The sequence below is a fragment of the Amblyraja radiata genome, chromosome 24, assembly GCF_010909765.2.
Source record: "Amblyraja radiata isolate CabotCenter1 chromosome 24, sAmbRad1.1.pri, whole genome shotgun sequence".
Taxonomy (NCBI): domain Eukaryota; kingdom Metazoa; phylum Chordata; class Chondrichthyes; order Rajiformes; family Rajidae; genus Amblyraja; species Amblyraja radiata.
The window spans coordinates 36,403,506-36,421,547 of record NC_045979.1 but is presented as its reverse complement, the minus strand read 5'-3'; the positions used below and the strand labels follow the sequence as shown (position 1 = coordinate 36,421,547).

Sequence of the window (18,042 nt, the reverse complement as noted above, 5' to 3'; positions counted from 1 at the left end):
CCATTGCAAAAAGTGAATGTATAGATATCTTTTTTGAACAAATCCATCCTTCAATAAAACTCACTAGCGATGCTAAACCGTTTGTTTGAAGCGCAGCAGATGAAGAGCAAGTTTGCAGCATCCACTCAGCCAGTGCGGTCAACACTGGGATTTTTTGTAATAAAAAAAATTAAAATGAAAACTTTGAAAAATTTTAGGAAATGACTGAAATAACGATGTGGTATGCATGGTGTACTGTGGTGGGTCTGAGCAATGTGTACTCAGCTTGGAGTGCTAACGCTATATCCTGCATTTTGATATTTCTCCTCCTACTACCAGTAATATAACCTCTATGTAAAATGTTCTGCATGTATTTATATGGTTCTTGTGATGGAATGAATTAGTCAAAACAGCTTCTTCCGGAAACACACGACATCCAATGGCGAGTACATTCAGCTGGGAAGAAAAACTCTAAAGATCTAAGAAAATTGGCAATGTTTCCTGAGACTTCAGAAAGCGTGAATGGAGGAAAGTCAGAGTATTTTTTTACAAAAGCCTGCATTTGTGAATCAAATAATGTATCCTGCAATCTTCTTGTATTAAAAAGAATAAATACTTCTCCATCAGTTTATGGATAACTTTCTTATCCTGTTGTAAATAAATTAATTTCTTTGTTTATTTTGAATTATGCAAATAGCTCTGTGATTGTGGACTCTCTAATTTTCAAGCTTAGATGGAATGTGTTTTGTTATGGAAGATTGTAGTAAATCAAGGTGCAGTCTCTCTCTCTCTATCTCTATCTCTCTATCTCTCTATCTCTCCTCTTCCTGTCAAGCAAAGTTCGGACAACAATGTCAATTGAGTAAATACCAATAAAGAATCTGGAGGAATGGAAACTCTGTGTGTCTCTGTTACTGGTGGCTCAGCACTGGACCTTATGGGATAATTATGATCCAATGGGAGTGAAATTTGTCCGTCGCGTGGAAGGAATCTTTAATTTGTCGAAACGCCACCCGTCCCTTCTCTCCGGAGACGCTGTCCTGTCCCGCTGTTACTCCAGCTTTTAGTGTCTGTTTTTCGGTTTAAACCGGCATCTGCAGTTCCTTCCGACACGTAATTAGTTGAGTTTATTGTCGCGTGTACCGAGGTACAGTGAAAAGCTTTTGTTGCGTGCTAACCAGTCAGCGGAAAGACAATCGATCCATTCACAGTGTACAGATATATGATGAGGGAATGACGTTTAGTGCAAGGTAAAGCCAGCAAAGTCCCATCAAAGATAGTCCAAGGGTCACCAATGAGGTAGATAGTACAGTGCCCTCCATAATGTTTGGGACAAAGACCCATCATTTATTTATTTGCCTCTGTACTCCACAATTTGAGATTTGTAATAGAAAAAAAATCACATGTGGTTAAAGTGCACATTGTCAGATTTTAATAAAGGCCATTTTTATACATTTTGGTTTCACCATGTAGAAATTACAGCTGTGTTTATACATAGTCCCCCCCCCCCCCCATTTCGGGGCACCATGATGTTTGGGACACATGGCTTCACAGGTGTGTTGAATTGCCTCCTTAACGCAGGTATAAGAGAGCTCTCAGCAGAGATGAGGACAAGCTTTTTCACCCAGAGAGTTGTGAATCTGTGGAATTCTCTTTCACAGAGGGCAGTGGAGGCCAAATCACTGGATGTTTTCAAGAGAGAGTTAGATTTAGCTCTTAGGGCTAACGGAATCAAGGGATATGGGGAGAAAGCAGAAACGGGGTACTGATTCTGGATGATCAGCCGTGATCATATTGAATGGCGGTGCTGGCTCGAAGGACCTACTCCTGCACCTATTGTCTATGTTTCGAGAGTCTGGCTGGGGTGGGTGGGGGATCCTGCTGGAGGTATGAGATGAAGGGAACTCGTTTCCACAAATGGAGTGGAGTGGAGTCGCTACTGCCAGCATCTGAATCACATTTAGTACAAGGTAAAGTCCGATCAAAGATAGTCCGAGGATCACCAATGAGGTAGATAGTAGTTCAGGACCGCTCTCTGGTTGTGGTAGGATGATCCAGTTGCCTGATAACAGCCGGGAAGAAACTGTCCCTGAATCTGGAATGTGCGCTTTCACACTTCTGACCCTCTTGCCCGATGGGAGAGGAGAGAAGAGGGAGTGACCGGGGGTGAGACTGGTCCTTGATGATGCTGCTGGCCTTGCCGAGGCAGCGTGAGGTGTAGATGGAGTCGATGGAAGGGAGGTTGGTTTGTGCGTGACGGTCTGGGCTGCGTCCACAACTCCCTGCGATTTCTCGCCGTCTCGGACGGAGCTGTTCCCGAGCCGTGCGTGCTGTGATGCGTAATGTCTTTGGCCCAGTCAGTGTTTATTACGGAGGCACAAGAGGCTGCAGACGCTGGAATCTTGAGCAAAAGGCAAAATGCTGGAGTAAATCAGCTGGTCAGGCAGCATCGGTGGAGGTAATGGACAGGCGAGGTATCGGATCAGAAACCCTGCTTCAGACGGGCAGTTTGCATGTGGCAGAATGAGGCCACATTCTAATGTCCTGGAGAAACAGGACATTAGATTCCACTAGGGCTGCTTGCACCCCAACAGTATTGACAATGTTAAGTTACACCCCCCCCCCCCCCTATCCTTTGCCCCACACCCTGGTGTATACCCATTTAGCCCACCACTCCTGCCTCCACTCATATCAATCCCTCCAGCTTCACATTTCGCTTCCCCTTATCCGACAACCTTGTGTCTCCTGCTCACCCCCATCCTTGGTCACTTACTCCACCCACACGCCCACCCCCTCACCAGTATCCACCTATCACTCGCCAGTCATAGTCCTGCTCCCCCCGACTACAAGCAAACTGAACAAGGGTCCCGGCCCGAAACATCGCCTGTCCATTCCTGCTCAGCGGGTCAGTCGCCACAGATGCCAACTGACCCGCTGAGCTCCTCCAGCACATCACTTGGTATTTATTAATTTATTAATTATTGGTCGGCACAGACTCGATGGGCCGAAGGGCCTGTTTCCGCGCTGTATCTCCAAACTAAACTAGAGGATATTAGCTTTAGAGGATAGTAGTCCATTGTCCATTGTGAGAGGAGGAAATATTTATTCATGTTGTGCTTGCTGGGTAGTTATTGTACTTTCTATTTAATTTAGTTTAGTTCGGAGACACAGCGCGGAAACACAGGCCCTTCGGCCCACCGAGTCCGTGCCGACCAGCGATCCCCGCACACTTAACACTATCCTACACACACTCGGGACAGTTTACACATACACCAAGCCAATTAACCTACAAACCTGTACGTCTTTGGAGTGTGGGAGGAAAACCAGAGATCCCGGAGAAAACCCAGGCGGGTCACAGGGAGAACGTGCAAACTCCGTACAGACAGCAACCTGTAGTCAGGATCGAACCCGGATTCCTGGCGCTCGCTGTGAGGCAGCAACTCTACCGCTGCACCACCGTGCCGCCCTAATAAATTGAGTCTTTAACTGGAGGCAGCTCATGAGTCTTTGGTCTTTGATATTGAGCATTGTTCCAAATACTTTCCTTTACAAAGGTGGTGCCACCAAGTGGACCAGAGTAACATTGCTCTCCAAGTTCTTCCCCATCTGAATGTTGCACTGAATAGAATTCTTATTGTGAGCTAAATGGCTTTACTGTGCACAGCGGTTATTGAAAATACACGGTTCCTGAACAATTACACAAATTGTTCATTTTATTCCTGGTGACATTTAAAGGAAATGGTATTATTTTTAAGCAGTTTCTGAGCATTTTGTCCTGTATATCTTAAAGTATGTGAAATGTGTCCTTAATTTTAGTTAGTCAGTCGTACAGCATGGAAAGAGGCCCTTCGGCCCAACTTGCCCACATCAGCCAATAAGTCCCATCTACACCAGTCCCACCTGCCTGCGTTTGGTCCGTATCCATCCAAACCTGTCCTATCCATGTACCTTCCTCCCTCGGAACATGGACCCGTTGCAGTTCACATACCGTCCGAACTGATCCACGGACGATGCGGTCTCCCAGGTCTTGCACACCGCTCTCTCCCGTCTGGACAGCCAGAAGGGGGGCTACGTGAGGATGCTGTTCATAAACTACAGTTCAGCCTTCAACACGATAGTCCCCACCAGACTGGTCGGGAAGCTAATGGAATTGGGGCTCAACACCTCCCTGTGTGCCTGGGTCCTGGACTTTCTCACCGCCAGGCCCCAGGTAGTCAAGATGGGAGGGAATACATCGAAGTCCCTCACCCTGAGCACAGGATCGCCCCAGGGGTGCGTCCTCAGCCCCCTATTGTACTCCCTGTACACACGTGACTGTGTGGCTAGGTTCAGCTCCAACTCATTAATTAAGTTTGTTGATGACACTGTGGTGGTGGGCCTGATCTCAGACAACGACGAGAAGGCCTACCGGGAGGAGGTGGCTGGTCTAGCACTCTGGTGCCAGGATAACAGCCTCCTCTTGAACATCAAAAAAACGAAGGAGCTGATCATGGACTTTAGGAGGGCACATCATCCGAGGACGTACACTCCATTGAGGATAAATGGGAATCCTGTGGATAGGGTGAACTGTTTTAAATATCTGGGAGTCCACATCTCCGAGGATATGACATGGGCATCACACGCCTCGGCACTCGTGAGTAAGGCAAGGCAGCGCCTTTACCACCTCAGGCAATTGAGGAAATTCAGAGTGTCTCCGAGGATCCTCCAGTGCTTCTACGCAGCGGCGGTGGAAAGCATCTTGTCCGGGAACATCACCATCTGGTTTGGGAATTGCTCTGCCCAGGGCAAGAAGGCTCTGCAGAGTAGTGCGTTCGGCCTTCACTCGCCCCCCTGCAGGAACTATACATCAGGAGGTGCAACTCCAGAGCCAACAATATCATGAGAGACCCCTTCCACCCCTGCAACGGACTGTTCCAGCTGCTACGGTCAGGCAAATGCCTCCGTTGCCATGCGGTGAGAACGGAGAGGTTGAGAAGGAGTTTCTTCCCAGAGGCCATTCGGACTGTAAACGCCTATCTCACCAGGGACTAACTCTACTGAACGTTTTTCCTTCCATTATTTATTATGTAAAAGAATATGTGTGTTATGATTGTGTTTATAGTTTGTTTGGTTGTTTGTCTTTTGCACAAAAGTCTGCGAGCATTGCCACTTTCATTTCACTGCACATCTCGTATGTGTAAGTGACTGTTAGGCGCTTCCCCCTCCTGGTGAATGCTATGTACTAACCTTTCTCTGTTTCTATCCCAAGTACAGGCCTCGTGGCTGTGAGTCTGGAATCGAGGGGTTAAAGGCTCCTGTACCCGATTGGCCCAGCTGCGTCAGGTGACGGGTGACTCATCTGAAGTATAAATACGAGAGCTTCCCAGGATTCCTCTCTTCGTCGTAGACTCTGACTGATGAGCAGACTGTTGGTGGGGGCCGAGGAAGCCTGACCACATGGCATAGAACTTTGTGTATTTTCACCATTCCTTGTTATCAGATATTGTATTGGGACGGATAAGGGCTGACCTTAGAGTTTTCGTGTATTTTGGTTTCAGGGTTGTATCTCTTTGGGCAGGTTTTGGAATCTCCGGTTCGACGGCCCATGGCGGGGCTGGCTGGAGCATTGTTAAATTGTTTGTCGGTTTATCCATATCCCTGACTGGGTTGTTTAAATCAGGTTTGAGTTTTGTGTTCCAGTGAATAATTAAAACTGTTTTTGAACCTGAACCTGGTTTTTGACTTGTGTTACGTGGCTCTGAAGTACTTGCATTCGGGAGTCGTAACAAAATGGGGGCTCGTCCTAAGTTTTGAGGACCCTAGACGTTTTTAGGGGGTATTTTTTTGGTAGGCTTCTGGACTGGGGAAGTCTGTGTGTTGAGAGGGAATTTTTTCTTCCCTGTTTGTGGTAGCATTAGTGCCCAGGTTTTAGCTGGTGGTTTGGGGCTACATGAGAGATGGAATTTAAGGTGAAAGAATTTGTTGAGGCTCCTAGTCGGGAGTTGTTTGATAGATGTACGAAGGAGCATTTGATTTTGCTGGCTGAGAACTATGCCGTGACTATTGACAAGCATTCAAAGAAACACTCCATTAAATCGGAGTTGTGGGCTGCGTTGGTGGAGGGTGGAGTTTTGCCTGGTGGTGCAGACAGTCCCCCACCTTCTGTTCAGCCAGTTCAGAACATGGAGGCCATCATTAGACTGAAGGAGATGGAGCTTGAGTCACAGAGAATTGCCTCTTTGTTAAAAGAGAAAGAGCTCATGCATGTTCTTGAAATGAAACGGCTTGAGGAGGAAACCAAAAGGGCTGAGTTTCGGCTGCGGGAAAAAGAAATAGATAATTCCCGGGTTTCTTCTAGGGAACGGGAGTTTGATATGAGCAAGAACATCCGCCTGGTTCCCCCATTTCGTGAGGAGGATGTGGACAAGTATTTCACAGTGTTTGAACGGGTGGCTTTGTCCTTGAAGTGGCCTAGGGACGTGTGGACCTTGCTATTGCAGTGTGTCTTTGTGGGTAAAGCACGGGAGGTGTACTCGTCTTTATCTGTTGAAAGCAGTCTGGACTATGAGTGTGTGAAGTCTACAGTATTAAGGGCTTATGAATTAGTTCCAGAGGCGTACTGGCAGAAGTTCCGGCGCTTTAGGAAGTTTGATAGTCAGACTTATGTGGAGTTTGCTAGGGAGAAGGAGGCACTTTTTGACAGGTGGTGCGCTTCTCAAGGAGTGAAGGATTTTGAGCTACTGCGGGCCTTGATAATTATGGAAGACTTTAAGAACTGTCTCCCTGAGAGGGTTACTACTTACCTTAATGAGCAGAAGGTGAATGAGGTGTCTAAGGCTGCGGTGTTGGCAGATGAGTATGTATTGACTCATAAATCTGATTTTGTTGGGCGATCCTATAGTATTGGTGCACGTCCGGTTGATCGTGGTGGTGTCGCCGGTGGCAGTGTCAAAGCTGTTTCTGTGCCTGCAAAATGCAGCACGTTGATACAGGGGGAGGTCCGAGCTGATAAGGTTGACGGAAATGTAAGGACTGATGAAGGTCCTGTGTGCTACTATTGTAGAAGGAGAGGGCACATGTTAAAGTCGTGTCCCGTTCTGAAGCAGAAAAATGCAAAGCCTGTGGCTTTAGTGGGTGCACAGAAGGCACCTGTCGTACCTGAGGTGCCTGAGTCTGATGAGTGTAGGAATTATTCTGCGTTCATCATGAATGGTTTTGTTTCTCTAGAGGATGGGGGTGATAGAGTTCCAGTATCCATCTTGCGTGATACTGGTGCTACTCAGTCCTTTATATTGGATGGTGTACTGCCGTTTTCTGGGGAATCATCGGTTGGGTCAAGTGTCCCAGTGGTAGGATTCGGGATGGATGACATGGTAGTGCCTTTGCATACCGTGCGTCTCGAGTCCGAGTTGGTTTCAGGCCGGGTAACTGTTGGGTTACGGCCGTGTTTTCCCGTTGGGGGAGTTTCTGTGATTTTGGGGAATGACTTGGCAGGAGGTAGAGTTTTAGTCACTCCTGAGGTGACGGCTGTTCCGATGGTGCAGAGTCCTGATAGATTGGCTATGCAGCATCCAAAGGTCTTCGCAGCTTGTGCTGTCACGAGGGCTATGGCTAAGAGCCAGGCGAAGTTTGAGGATGTGGTGGACCTGAGTGAGAGCATTTTTGGGGATCAGGATGATAGATCCTGTGTTGTGAAGGGTGTTTCTCCATCTCAAGATGGGATAGTGTCTGGAAATGTGCTGGTGTCACTGTCACGTGACCGGCTGGTTGAGGAGCAAAAGAGTGATCCAGGTTTATCTGATCTGTGCGACTGCGCAGTGCCTGAGAGGGATATGGATTCCACAGGAAAGGGGTATTTTCTAAGGGATGGCTTACTGATGCGAAAGTGGTCTCCCTTGGATGTATCTGGGCATGATGATTGGAGCGTGGTTGATCAGATTGTGATGCCTCGTCGGTATAGGGACGAGATACTCTGTTTGGCTCATGATGGTCCTCTGGGTGGACATTTGGGGGTCAATAAGACGTATGACCGCATCTTACGGAATTTTTTTTGGCCAGGGTTGAAAAAGGACGTGAAACAGCACTGCAGGTGTTGTCACATTTGCCAGGTGGCAGGAAAGCCGAACCAATCGATTGTTCCTGCGCCTTTATATCCAATCCCTGTGGTCGGTGAGCCGTTTGAGCGGATTCTAGTTGATTGTGTGGGCCCTCTACCTCGGACAAGGGTGGGCAACAAGTTTTTATTAACAATTATGTGTGCGACTACCCGCTTTCCGGAGGTGGTCCCTTTGCGTAGAATTACTGCCCCTGCAATTGTTAAGTCTCTCACTAAGTTTTTTTCGTTGTTCGGTTTGCCCAAGGTTGTGCAGAGTGACCAAGGTACCAACTTCATGTCGAAGGTTTTTGGTCAGGTAATGAAGTTGTTAGATATTAAGCATTGTTACTCCAGTGCGTATCATCCTGAGAGCCAGGGAGCTCTCGAGAGGTTTCACCAGACTTTGAAATCTATGTTGAGGACTTACTGCCTGGAGTTTGAAAAAGACTGGGATGAGGGAGTTCATCTAGTTATGTTTGCGGTGCGTGAGGTCGTGCAGGAGTCTTTAGGGTTCAGTCCTGCTGACCTGGTGTTCGCGCATACTGTACGTGGTCCGTTGAGGGTCCTGAAGGAGAAATGGTTGCAGGAGGATACAAAACGTAGTATTTTAGACCACGTCTGTACTTTTCGCTCTAGACTGAGGAGGGCATGCGAACTGGCAATGGGTAATCTTGCCTCTGCTCAGTCTAGGATGAAGGACTGGTTCGACAGGAAGGAGCCTGTGGAGGTTGATGGGTCGGAGCTATGTCCTTCTAAGCCTGTTTTGGCTGCAGTGGTGCTGCCCCCTGACACGGGTGGTGATGTGGGGGAGGCACGGTTGTCTGTGGCAGTAACGCAGGGAAAGCTGAGTAACTCTGAGGCTTTGGAGACGCTTCCCTTGCGGTTGTCTCATTTGACTGGCATATCCGTGGCAAGGATGATGTATTGGCTTATGCATTGTCGCGCCAGTGATGTCTGTGTTACTGAATAGTTGCTGAAATTTGGTGGTGTTTTTTTTGTTCATTTTCAGAAACTTATTCATTATCTTTGGGTGGGGGTGTTAGGCGCTTCCCCCTCCTGGTGAATGCTATGTACTAACCTTTCTCTGTTTCTATCCCAAGTACAGGCCTCGTGGCTGTGAGTCTGGAATCGAGGGGTTAAAGGCTCCTGTACCCGATTGGCCCAGCTGCGTCAGGTGACGGGTGACTCATCTGAAGTATAAATACGAGAGCTTCCCAGGATTCCTCTCTTCGTCGTAGACTCTGACTGATGAGCAGACTGTTGGTGGGGGCCGAGGAAGCCTGACCACATGGCATAGAACTTTGTGTATTTTCACCATTCCTTGTTATCAGATATTGTATTGGGACGGATAAGGGCTGACCTTAGAGTTTTCGTGTATTTTGGTTTCAGGGTTGTATCTCTTTGGGCAGGTTTTGGAATCTCCGGTTCGATGGCCCATGGCGGGGCTGGCTGGAGCATTGTTAAATTGTTTGTCGGTTTATCCATATCCCTGACTGGGTTGTTTAAATCAGGTTTGAGTTTTGTGTTCCAGTGAATAATTAAAACTGTTTTTGAACCTGAACCTGGTTTTTGACGTGTTACGTGGCTCTGAAGTACTTGCATTCGGGAGTCGTAACAGTGACAAATAAACTTGACTTGACTTACCTGTGTTTAAGAAGGAACTGCAGATGCTGGAAAATCGAAGGTAGACAAAAATGTTGGAGAAACTCAGTGGGTGCAGCAGCATCTATGGAGCGAAGGAAATAGGCAACGTTTCGTGCCGAAACGTTGCCTATTTCCTTCTCTCCATAGATGCTGCTGCACTCGCTGAGTTTCCCCAGCATTTTTGTCTACCTATCCATGTACCTGTCTGCTTCTTAACTGGAATTCTCTGCCACAGAAGGTAGTTGTGGCCAGTTCATTGGCTATATTTAAGAGGAGGTTAGATGTGGCTAAGGGGATCAGGGGGTATGGAGAGAAGGCAGGTACGGGATACTGAGTTGGATGATCAGCCATGATCATATTGAATGGCGGTGCAGGCTCGAAGGGTCGAATAGCCTACTCCTGCACCTATTTTCAATGTTTCTATGTTGGGATAGTCCCAGCCTCAACTGCAATAGACAATAGGCGCAGGAGTAGGCCATTCGGCCCTTCGAGCCAGCACCGCCATTCAATGTGATCATGGCTGATCATCCACAATCGTTACCCCATTCCTGCCTTCTCCCCATATCCCCTGACTCCGCTATTTTAAGAGCCCAACTCTGTAAAGACAGCACCCGTAGTCAGGATGGAACCCGGGTCTCCGGCGCTGTGAGGCAGCAACTCTACTGCTGCGCCACCGTGACACTGTGGTGTCTTGCCCGAATTTTAATTTCTAAATGACAAATTCCACATTGACAAAAAAAAACTGATGAATGGTTAAATAAGAGGCAGTGAGGTTTGATAATAAATAGTCAAATATTTTATTAACGTTGAGCTGTACATTTTCTTTCACTGAATTCGAACGGTTAGCACTGTTTGCAGGTAAATCGAACATTTAAATGTGACAGGTTTTGGCCGGGAGCGTAATGAGAAGGATGTTGCACTGGCCCTACTGTCAGACACAACGGCAGTGCAGACTTTTATCATTCTCCAAAAATAATTCTTCGCAAAGCTATTTCAATACCATGTCAAAACGCAGATAAAACTGTGAACTGGCTCCACATCCGTTGTAAGATGTACGAGACAATATTCCCTTCGGTGTTAGCACAATCCCAACACTTATGCTGGGACATCAACTCAAATTCTTATGTGTTCAAAATATATAATAAGATCATTAATTTTCATTGCAAACCAGAATTACATTTGGTGGCATCTCCGCCATCATAGTGTTTGCTGGCTTCACAATGTCAGGATAAAGAGGCCCCTTAAGGTCCTGTTCCACTTACACGCCTGTATTGTCGTGAGTAGTCGCCCAGAGTCGTACCTTTTTCCAGTCACCGCTGGATTTTCAACACGTTAAAAATTTTCGGCCACCTGCCGAAAAAAATCGCGTAAGTGGGACGGACCCTTTACTGGTGATGATTTTGCACTAAAATGCACTGGTATCTTCACACACTGGATAGAGTGAATGTGGGGAGAATATTTCCACTAGTGGGAGAGTCTTGGACCAGAGGCCACAGCCTCAGAAGGGAAACTGGAAAGGCGTACCTTTAGAAAGGAGATGGCGGGGATTTCTTTAGTCAGAGGGTGGTGAATCTGTGGAATTCATCGCCACAGTGGGGATGGACAGGTTCTTGATTAGTGCGGGTTGTCAAGGGTTATGGGGAGAAGGCAGGAGAATGGGACCGAGAGGGAAAGATAGATCAGCCACGATTAAATTGGCAGAGTAGACTTGATGGGCCAAATGGGTCACACAGTTTAAGAATAAGGGGTCGGCCATTTAGGACGGAGATGAGGAAAAACCTTTTCATCCAGAGAGTTGTGAATCTGTGGAATTCTCGGCCACAGAAGGCAGTGGAGGCCAATTCTCTGGATGTTTTCTAGCGAGTTAGATTTAGCTCTTAGGGCTAATGGAATCGAGGGATATGGGGAGAAAGCAGAAACGGGGTACTGATTTTGGACAATCAGCCATGGTCATATCGTATGCTGGTGCTGGCTCAAAGGGCTGAATGGCCCACTCCTGCACCTGTTTTTCTGTTTCTATACCCTAAATCTGCTCTTATGAACACACTTGTTTCTAAGCAGCTTTACATACATGGAATTCCCTCGCTACTGATAGCTTAATACTGATTACGACATTAGTGTTTTTACAATTCAATAGCGATGTCTTCTCCATTCTGGATGACACTGGTTAGTTAACGAATACGATGGGGGCACTTAACTTAACGAGATGTACAATCCTAAACAAGACGATCCTTCTAGCCAGCGCGAGAGAAAAATATCTTGGGTCTCAAGCGAAGGTATAATTATATATATATATATATCTTTGAACGGAAATCCAAGTATCACCCTAGCCAACTTTATTATTTTGCACATATTTAACAAACCGAACTTTAAAAAACAAAAACAAAATGTGGCAAACTTTTTTTATATCGGTACTATTCACAAAGAGCTGGACACTGCTCCAAAAATTGTGCAAATAAATAACGCCGTCAATTCCTCACTGAGTTCCGACGTTGTGAGCATCCCATCGTGTGAAATCCTCAAAATACTTTGACTTTCATCTCACCTCTGTGGCAGTTTGGCTGAACTGGCAAATGAACGTTAAATGTCACCCACTCAAGCAGCAAAAACAAACCGATGGTCTCGGTAATTCGATCACATATCCCGTTGAGTGTCACGGTTAATTAAGTCTTTACGTAAAGGAGCTTGGCAATGTGCTTGTCTCCCCCCCCCCCCCCCCCCCCCCCGGCAGTGTTTGTTTTAAAAAGCTAGGTTGAGAAACCAGGGCAGTTAGTTCATGGCAAAACACTGCCTGGTAATGATCCAAATAGGCAGCTTGTCTGAAGGAACGGGTCTCTTTCATTACTTCCGCAGGAGGCTGGCCACTGAGATCTGGAATCTGAGTTTGCGTAGGAAGGAACTGCAGATGCTGGTTTAAACCGGAGATAAGACACACATTGCATGTCTCACGGAACACAGGCAGCATCTCTGGAGGACGTGGACAGGTGATGTTTCAGGTCTGGGTAGCTCTGCACCGGGAGACTGCAAGCAGTGTGGTTATCTTCACGTTGGGTCCTACACCTCCTCCTGGAATCTATCCAAGCAAGATGCTCATCCTACGAAGGTTTTAATGACAGTACTGATTGGCTGCACACAGACAGGGCAGGGCAGTTTGCGCTTGTGCAGCGTTTTGGCGCAGGCGTAGCACGCCACGAGGTGTCCCGTCTTCCCGTGAATTATATTACCGGTCCTGGGACGCAGGCCGCACAGAATGCAGGGCCCCAAGCGGCTCCTCTGCTGCTGCAAGGACCCCTCCGATTTCAGCCTCATTTCTTCACCCGAAGATCCCAGCTCCTCTTTACTCCCGCCTAAGCTGGTGCTCGACGTGGAGGCTTGCAGGCGTCGTCCCGGGGGGAAGCCGGAGGAGCGGCACTGGGGGTGCTTCCCCTTGTCCTTGCGTCTGGCTTCCTCGGTCCGAGGCAGCGGCTCCGAGATGGAGCGCCGGCAGTCGGGAACGTCGATCCCTTCACCTTCCTCGGTTTCCACAAAACCAACAATGGAGGGTTCAGAAGCGCAAGGTACAAACTTGGGGCAATTGAGGTGCCAGCCTTTACGGAGAGCCCAGCACTGGAGGCAGTACTGCTTCTGAGAGGGGTTACACCGACCACATTTGGTGCATTTCCAAGAGACCTGGAAGGAAAAGCAAGTATCGTAAGGCATCACAAATCCTTGAAGCCACATGGAAACACAGCAGACTTGCCAAAATACCACAACACAATGTTACATTGAACAAATACCTGGCATAACATTATTATGTATATATATATATATATTGAATAGATATATGGTTTGCAAGTTAGTGTAACTTGCAAACCATATTAAGTTGCAAGTTACACTAACTTACAAACCATATATTTAATCGATGGTTTATGACAAAACATAAAACATTTTATACCAAGCAGGGAAGCAAAATGAAGAAGTCTGAAGGAGGGTCTCGACCCGAAACGTCGCCCATTCCTTCTCTCCAGAGATGCTGCCTCACCCACTGGCTATTAAACACGACATCAAACAAACTCTGAACCATAACAGCCTATTGCACTTTATCTGTTTATTGTATATATATAAACGGTCTATGGTCTATAAACACACTGAACTTTTATCTCCCATTATGTATTATGTTTACATATTCTTTTGTGCTGCAGCAAGCAAGGATTTCATTGTCCTATCTGGGAACACATGACTATAAAACTCTCTTGACTCTTGACTTGAGTTACTGCAGCATTTTGTGTCTACCTGCAGTTTTTTCCTACAGATAATACCATCCATCAATACAATAAAGTACAATAGGTGGAGCAAAGGGGAAGATACAGAGTGCAGAATATAGTTCTCAGCATTGTAGCGCATCAGTTCCAGAGACAAAGTCCAATGTCCGCAATGGGGTAGAGGTGAATCGGACAGTACCCTAGCTTATGGAAGGACCGTTCAGAAGACTGATAGCAGAGGGGAAGGAGCTGTTCCTGAGTCTGGTGGTGCGCGCTTTCAAGCTTCTGTACCTTCTGCCGGACGGGAGCGGGGAGAAGAGGGAATGACCGGGGTGGGACAAGACCTTTGTGTTGACACAAAATGCTGGAGAAACTCAGCGGGTGAGGCAGCATCTATGGAGAGAAGGAATTTGCAACATTTCATTTCTTCGAAGAAGGGTCTCGACCCCGAAACGCTGCAAATTCCTTCTCCCCATAGATGCTGCCTCACCCGCTGAGTTTCTCCAGCATTTTGTGTCTACCTTCGATTTTACCAGCATCTGCAGTCCTTTCTTAAACAAGACCATTGAGTATGTTGGCTGCTTTCCAGAGGGAAAGATGCTGTTTACGAGTCTGGTGGGTGACCTTTTTTGGCGCATATTGAGATGGCAGCATGCATTGCAAAGCTTTCGAGCTGGTCAAAACGCATTTTTCAAAGACATGGGGGACACCATTGATTGGTTTATTACAAGGATAGTATGGCACAACACAACTTTGGATTTAAATCTAATTACGGGTTGGGTGAGGTGGGTGGGGAGGGATACGAGGCAGGTATATCACCACTTTTTTCTTTCTTTCTCTTTTTGTCCTTTTTTTTCTATTCCTCTCTTCTTTCTTTCATTTATTCACTCTTTGGCCGTCAACACCACTTTGGTAGTCTAGGGGTTCTATCCTTGCACATCTCACTTTTTCTCTCTCTTGCTTTTTCTCCTTTCTTTTCCTCCAACTCAAAGCTAAAAAGTTAAAATTGAAGCTGTACGATAACTGTATAACTTTATATGCCCTTGGTTCTATTTTTGTACATTAGCTTCTAATAAATAAAATATTTTTTTTAAAAAGAGGTGAGAAATGAAGCAGGTCTTTTTGTTTTTTTTCTTTTTTCATTTTTGTCTTTTTATTTCTTTAAGTTTTTACTTACTCACTCTTTGAGTACACTCATTCGGTAGTTTAGGGGTTCTATTCTTACACATTCACTTTCTCTCTTGCTCTTTCTCTCTTTTTCTATTTCATCTTTGCTAAGATTAAAATGGAAGCTGTACAATAAATGTATTATGTCATATGCCACGGTTTATACTTTTGTACACGGCTTCTAATAAAAACACAAATAAATAAATGAAAGAAAAGGGGAAAAAAGGAGGGGGGGGGGGAAAGAAAGAAAAAAAACACCGCAAAGCCGTACCTTTGAATCTTGGGAGTCGTCGGCCTCTTCGGATACCTCAGTGTCAGTATCGTCCTCCGAGCCCAGCGGGTCCTTCACCCCCTCAAATACTGTAACTCCAATAACCTTTTGAAAGGGAGGTGGGGAAATCACAAGCAGGCTCGTACCAAGATAACTGCTGCTAAGCTGAAAGTGCGAGTGGCTGAACGGCGATGAGGTGCACGGCGATTCTTACCTTGGCTGCTCTGAGTTTAGGGTTACCCACTTTTCACTTTGACGGGTGAAGGATGATAATGGTTTTGGGATTTTTTTTTTAATACCTGGTACGAGTATCGAGCACTTCCGAGTGATATGCCAGAGGTTAGATGCAAAGACGTCTACACGCAACTGGTGCTATATCAACTTCAGTGAAGTGTCTCCATACCGCACCAGAGTAAAACGCTCCCAGACATTTCATCCTTGTGTGTTCTGGGACCTGAGCTTGTTGAATTGCAAGCAGTTTATGCTAAAATTCAGGGCATTTAACTGAGTTAGTTGCCCACAAGCTCATTTTCCTCTTGGGAAATTATAGAGCCTTCGGTGAAGAGACCTTTAAGGCATCTATTTGGATTTAGTTTCCACTCCCATTGCAAGGTTCCTCTCCAGTCAGGAAATGAGCACTTTTTTAACCTGAGACAAACAACGACCAAGATAAAAACATCTTCAACCACCTGCTGTCATTACTGCCAACACAAACACTTTCCAAAAATGCAAGCACGGTTCATTCATCCATTTTGTTTAAAATACAGCGTGCACAATTTTTTTTTTTTTGAAATAATATAAATGAACAATCTTAGTCAGTGATGATCAAATCCATAGGTTCTCAACGATGTGTTACACTGAAACATCTTTAAAGTTGATGCACAGGCGCAGATTTAAATAGCCGCCCCACCATTCAACAGCTCAAGTCTTTGCAAGTTGGGGGCCAGAGAGAAGGGTGACATTCGGGCGATTTGTCCAGGCTCATTTCTGTCTGGGATTAGATTCTGCCTACCTCCTTGTGATCGGTGTCTTTGCCTTCCTCCACCTCACCCTCATAATCATCTTTCCCTTTCAACTCAGTATTGTCCAACATGGCGTCCACGTTGGCCTGGTCAGCAGCTGGTTCATTGAGAAACCACAGGTCATCGGTGGAGTCAGAGACAATGGCGGTGTCTATATCCTGCGGAGGCAAAACGCAACGTTACGGATGAAGTCTTACTCGACTACGGTGAGGCTGGTCTGGCGAGTGATCCTTCTGGACACGACCATTGGCTCATCACGGAGAAGTGATAGGAGCAGAATTAGGCCTACTCCGCCATTCAATCGTGGCTGTTCTATCTTTCCCTCTCAACCTCATTCTCCTGCCTTCTCCCCATAATCCCTGGCACCCGTATTAATCAAGAATCTATCTCTGCCTTAAAAATATCTATTGACTTGGCCTCCTCAGACCCACTCCGGTCTCGACCCGAAACGTCACCCAATCCTTCTCTCCAGAGATGCTGCCTGACCCTCTGAGTTACTCCAGCACTTTGTGTCTATCTTTGGTGTAAACCAGCATCTGCAGTTCCTTCCCACAGGTCATAATCCACTGGGCAATAGACAATAGGTGCAGGAGTAGGCCATTCGGCCCTCAGAGCCAGCACCGCCAATCAATGTGATCATGGCTCATCAACCCCAATCAGTACCCCGTTCCTGCCTTCTCCCCATATCCCCTGACTCCGCTATCTTTAAGAGCCCTATCTAGCTCTCCCCTGAAAGTGTCCAGAGAACCCGCCTCCACCGCCCTCTGAGGCAGAGAATTCCACAGACTCGCAACTCTCTGGGTGAAAAAGTGTTTCCTCGTCTCCGTTCTAAATGGCTTACCCCCTATTCTTAAACTGTTGCCCCTGGTTCTGGACTCCCCCAACATCGGGAACATGTTTCCTGCCTCTCGCGTGTCCAAACCCTTAATAATCTTATATGTTTCAATAAGATGCTCTCTCATCCTTCTAAACTCGAGTGTACAAGCCCAGCCACAGGGCCGTTAGAGGCGGTCTTCAGGCACGCACCATGCCTGTATGTAGACAATTAAACATGAATAGTGTTGCATTAAATCCTTGCATCTCAAGTGTTGCTGCTTCTCACCACTAGATCCTTGACAGCTGCCCGTGAAGGAGACAGACTTACCGAGCACAACAAAATGGAGGTGGCACTTAAGTGGCACCATTCAAACAGATGTTGTTGATGTGGAATGCAGTGGTGCTTGAATTAAATATTGGGGAAGTTTGGAAGTGATTGTCGTCAACTCGCAATTAAGTGATTAAATTAAAGTAATTTGGGGTAGGAATGAGGCACAAAAACTCACTATAATGTTTAAATACCAGGAAGAGTGTGGACTTCGTTACCTGAAACAGTGGTGGCAGAAGGAATACTTTCCCACGTAGAAATACGTTTGGACATGCTAGAGGCAGGAAACATGTTCCCGATGTTGGGGGAATCCAGAACCAGGGGCCACACAGTTTAAGAATAAGGGGTAAGACATTTAGAACGGAGACAAGGAAACACTTTTTCACACAGAGAGTTGTGAGTATGTGGAATTCTCTGCCTCAGAGGGCAGTGGACGACAGTTAGATACATAGATACATAGAAAATAGGTGCAGGAGTAGGCCATTCGGCCCTTCGAGCCT

The 18,042-nt window shown here is 46.5% G+C and overlaps 1 protein-coding gene across 5 annotated transcripts in view; it reads right to left on the bottom strand.

Moving 5' to 3' along the window:
* mdm4 (MDM4 regulator of p53) overlaps positions 1–18,042 on the bottom strand; it is a 47,865-nt gene that overhangs the window by 6,358 nt on the left and 23,465 nt on the right. The window contains exons 9-11 of one of the 5 annotated variants that reach the window (XR_004415624.1): positions 16,389–16,556; positions 15,377–15,481; positions 12,683–13,366 (exon numbers count right to left, since the gene is read on the bottom strand). Coding sequence is in view for 3 of the 5 variants with exons in the window: in XM_033042933.1 (XP_032898824.1) it covers positions 12,788–13,366; positions 15,377–15,481; positions 16,389–16,556 (852 nt within the window). In the remaining 2 variants the exon portion in view is untranslated. Of the gene's footprint in view, positions 1–10,470; positions 13,367–15,376; positions 15,482–15,612; positions 16,557–18,042 lie in introns of those variants that run through there. The other 4 variants (XM_033042933.1, XM_033042932.1, XM_033042934.1 and 1 more) reach the window with 4 other exon arrangements.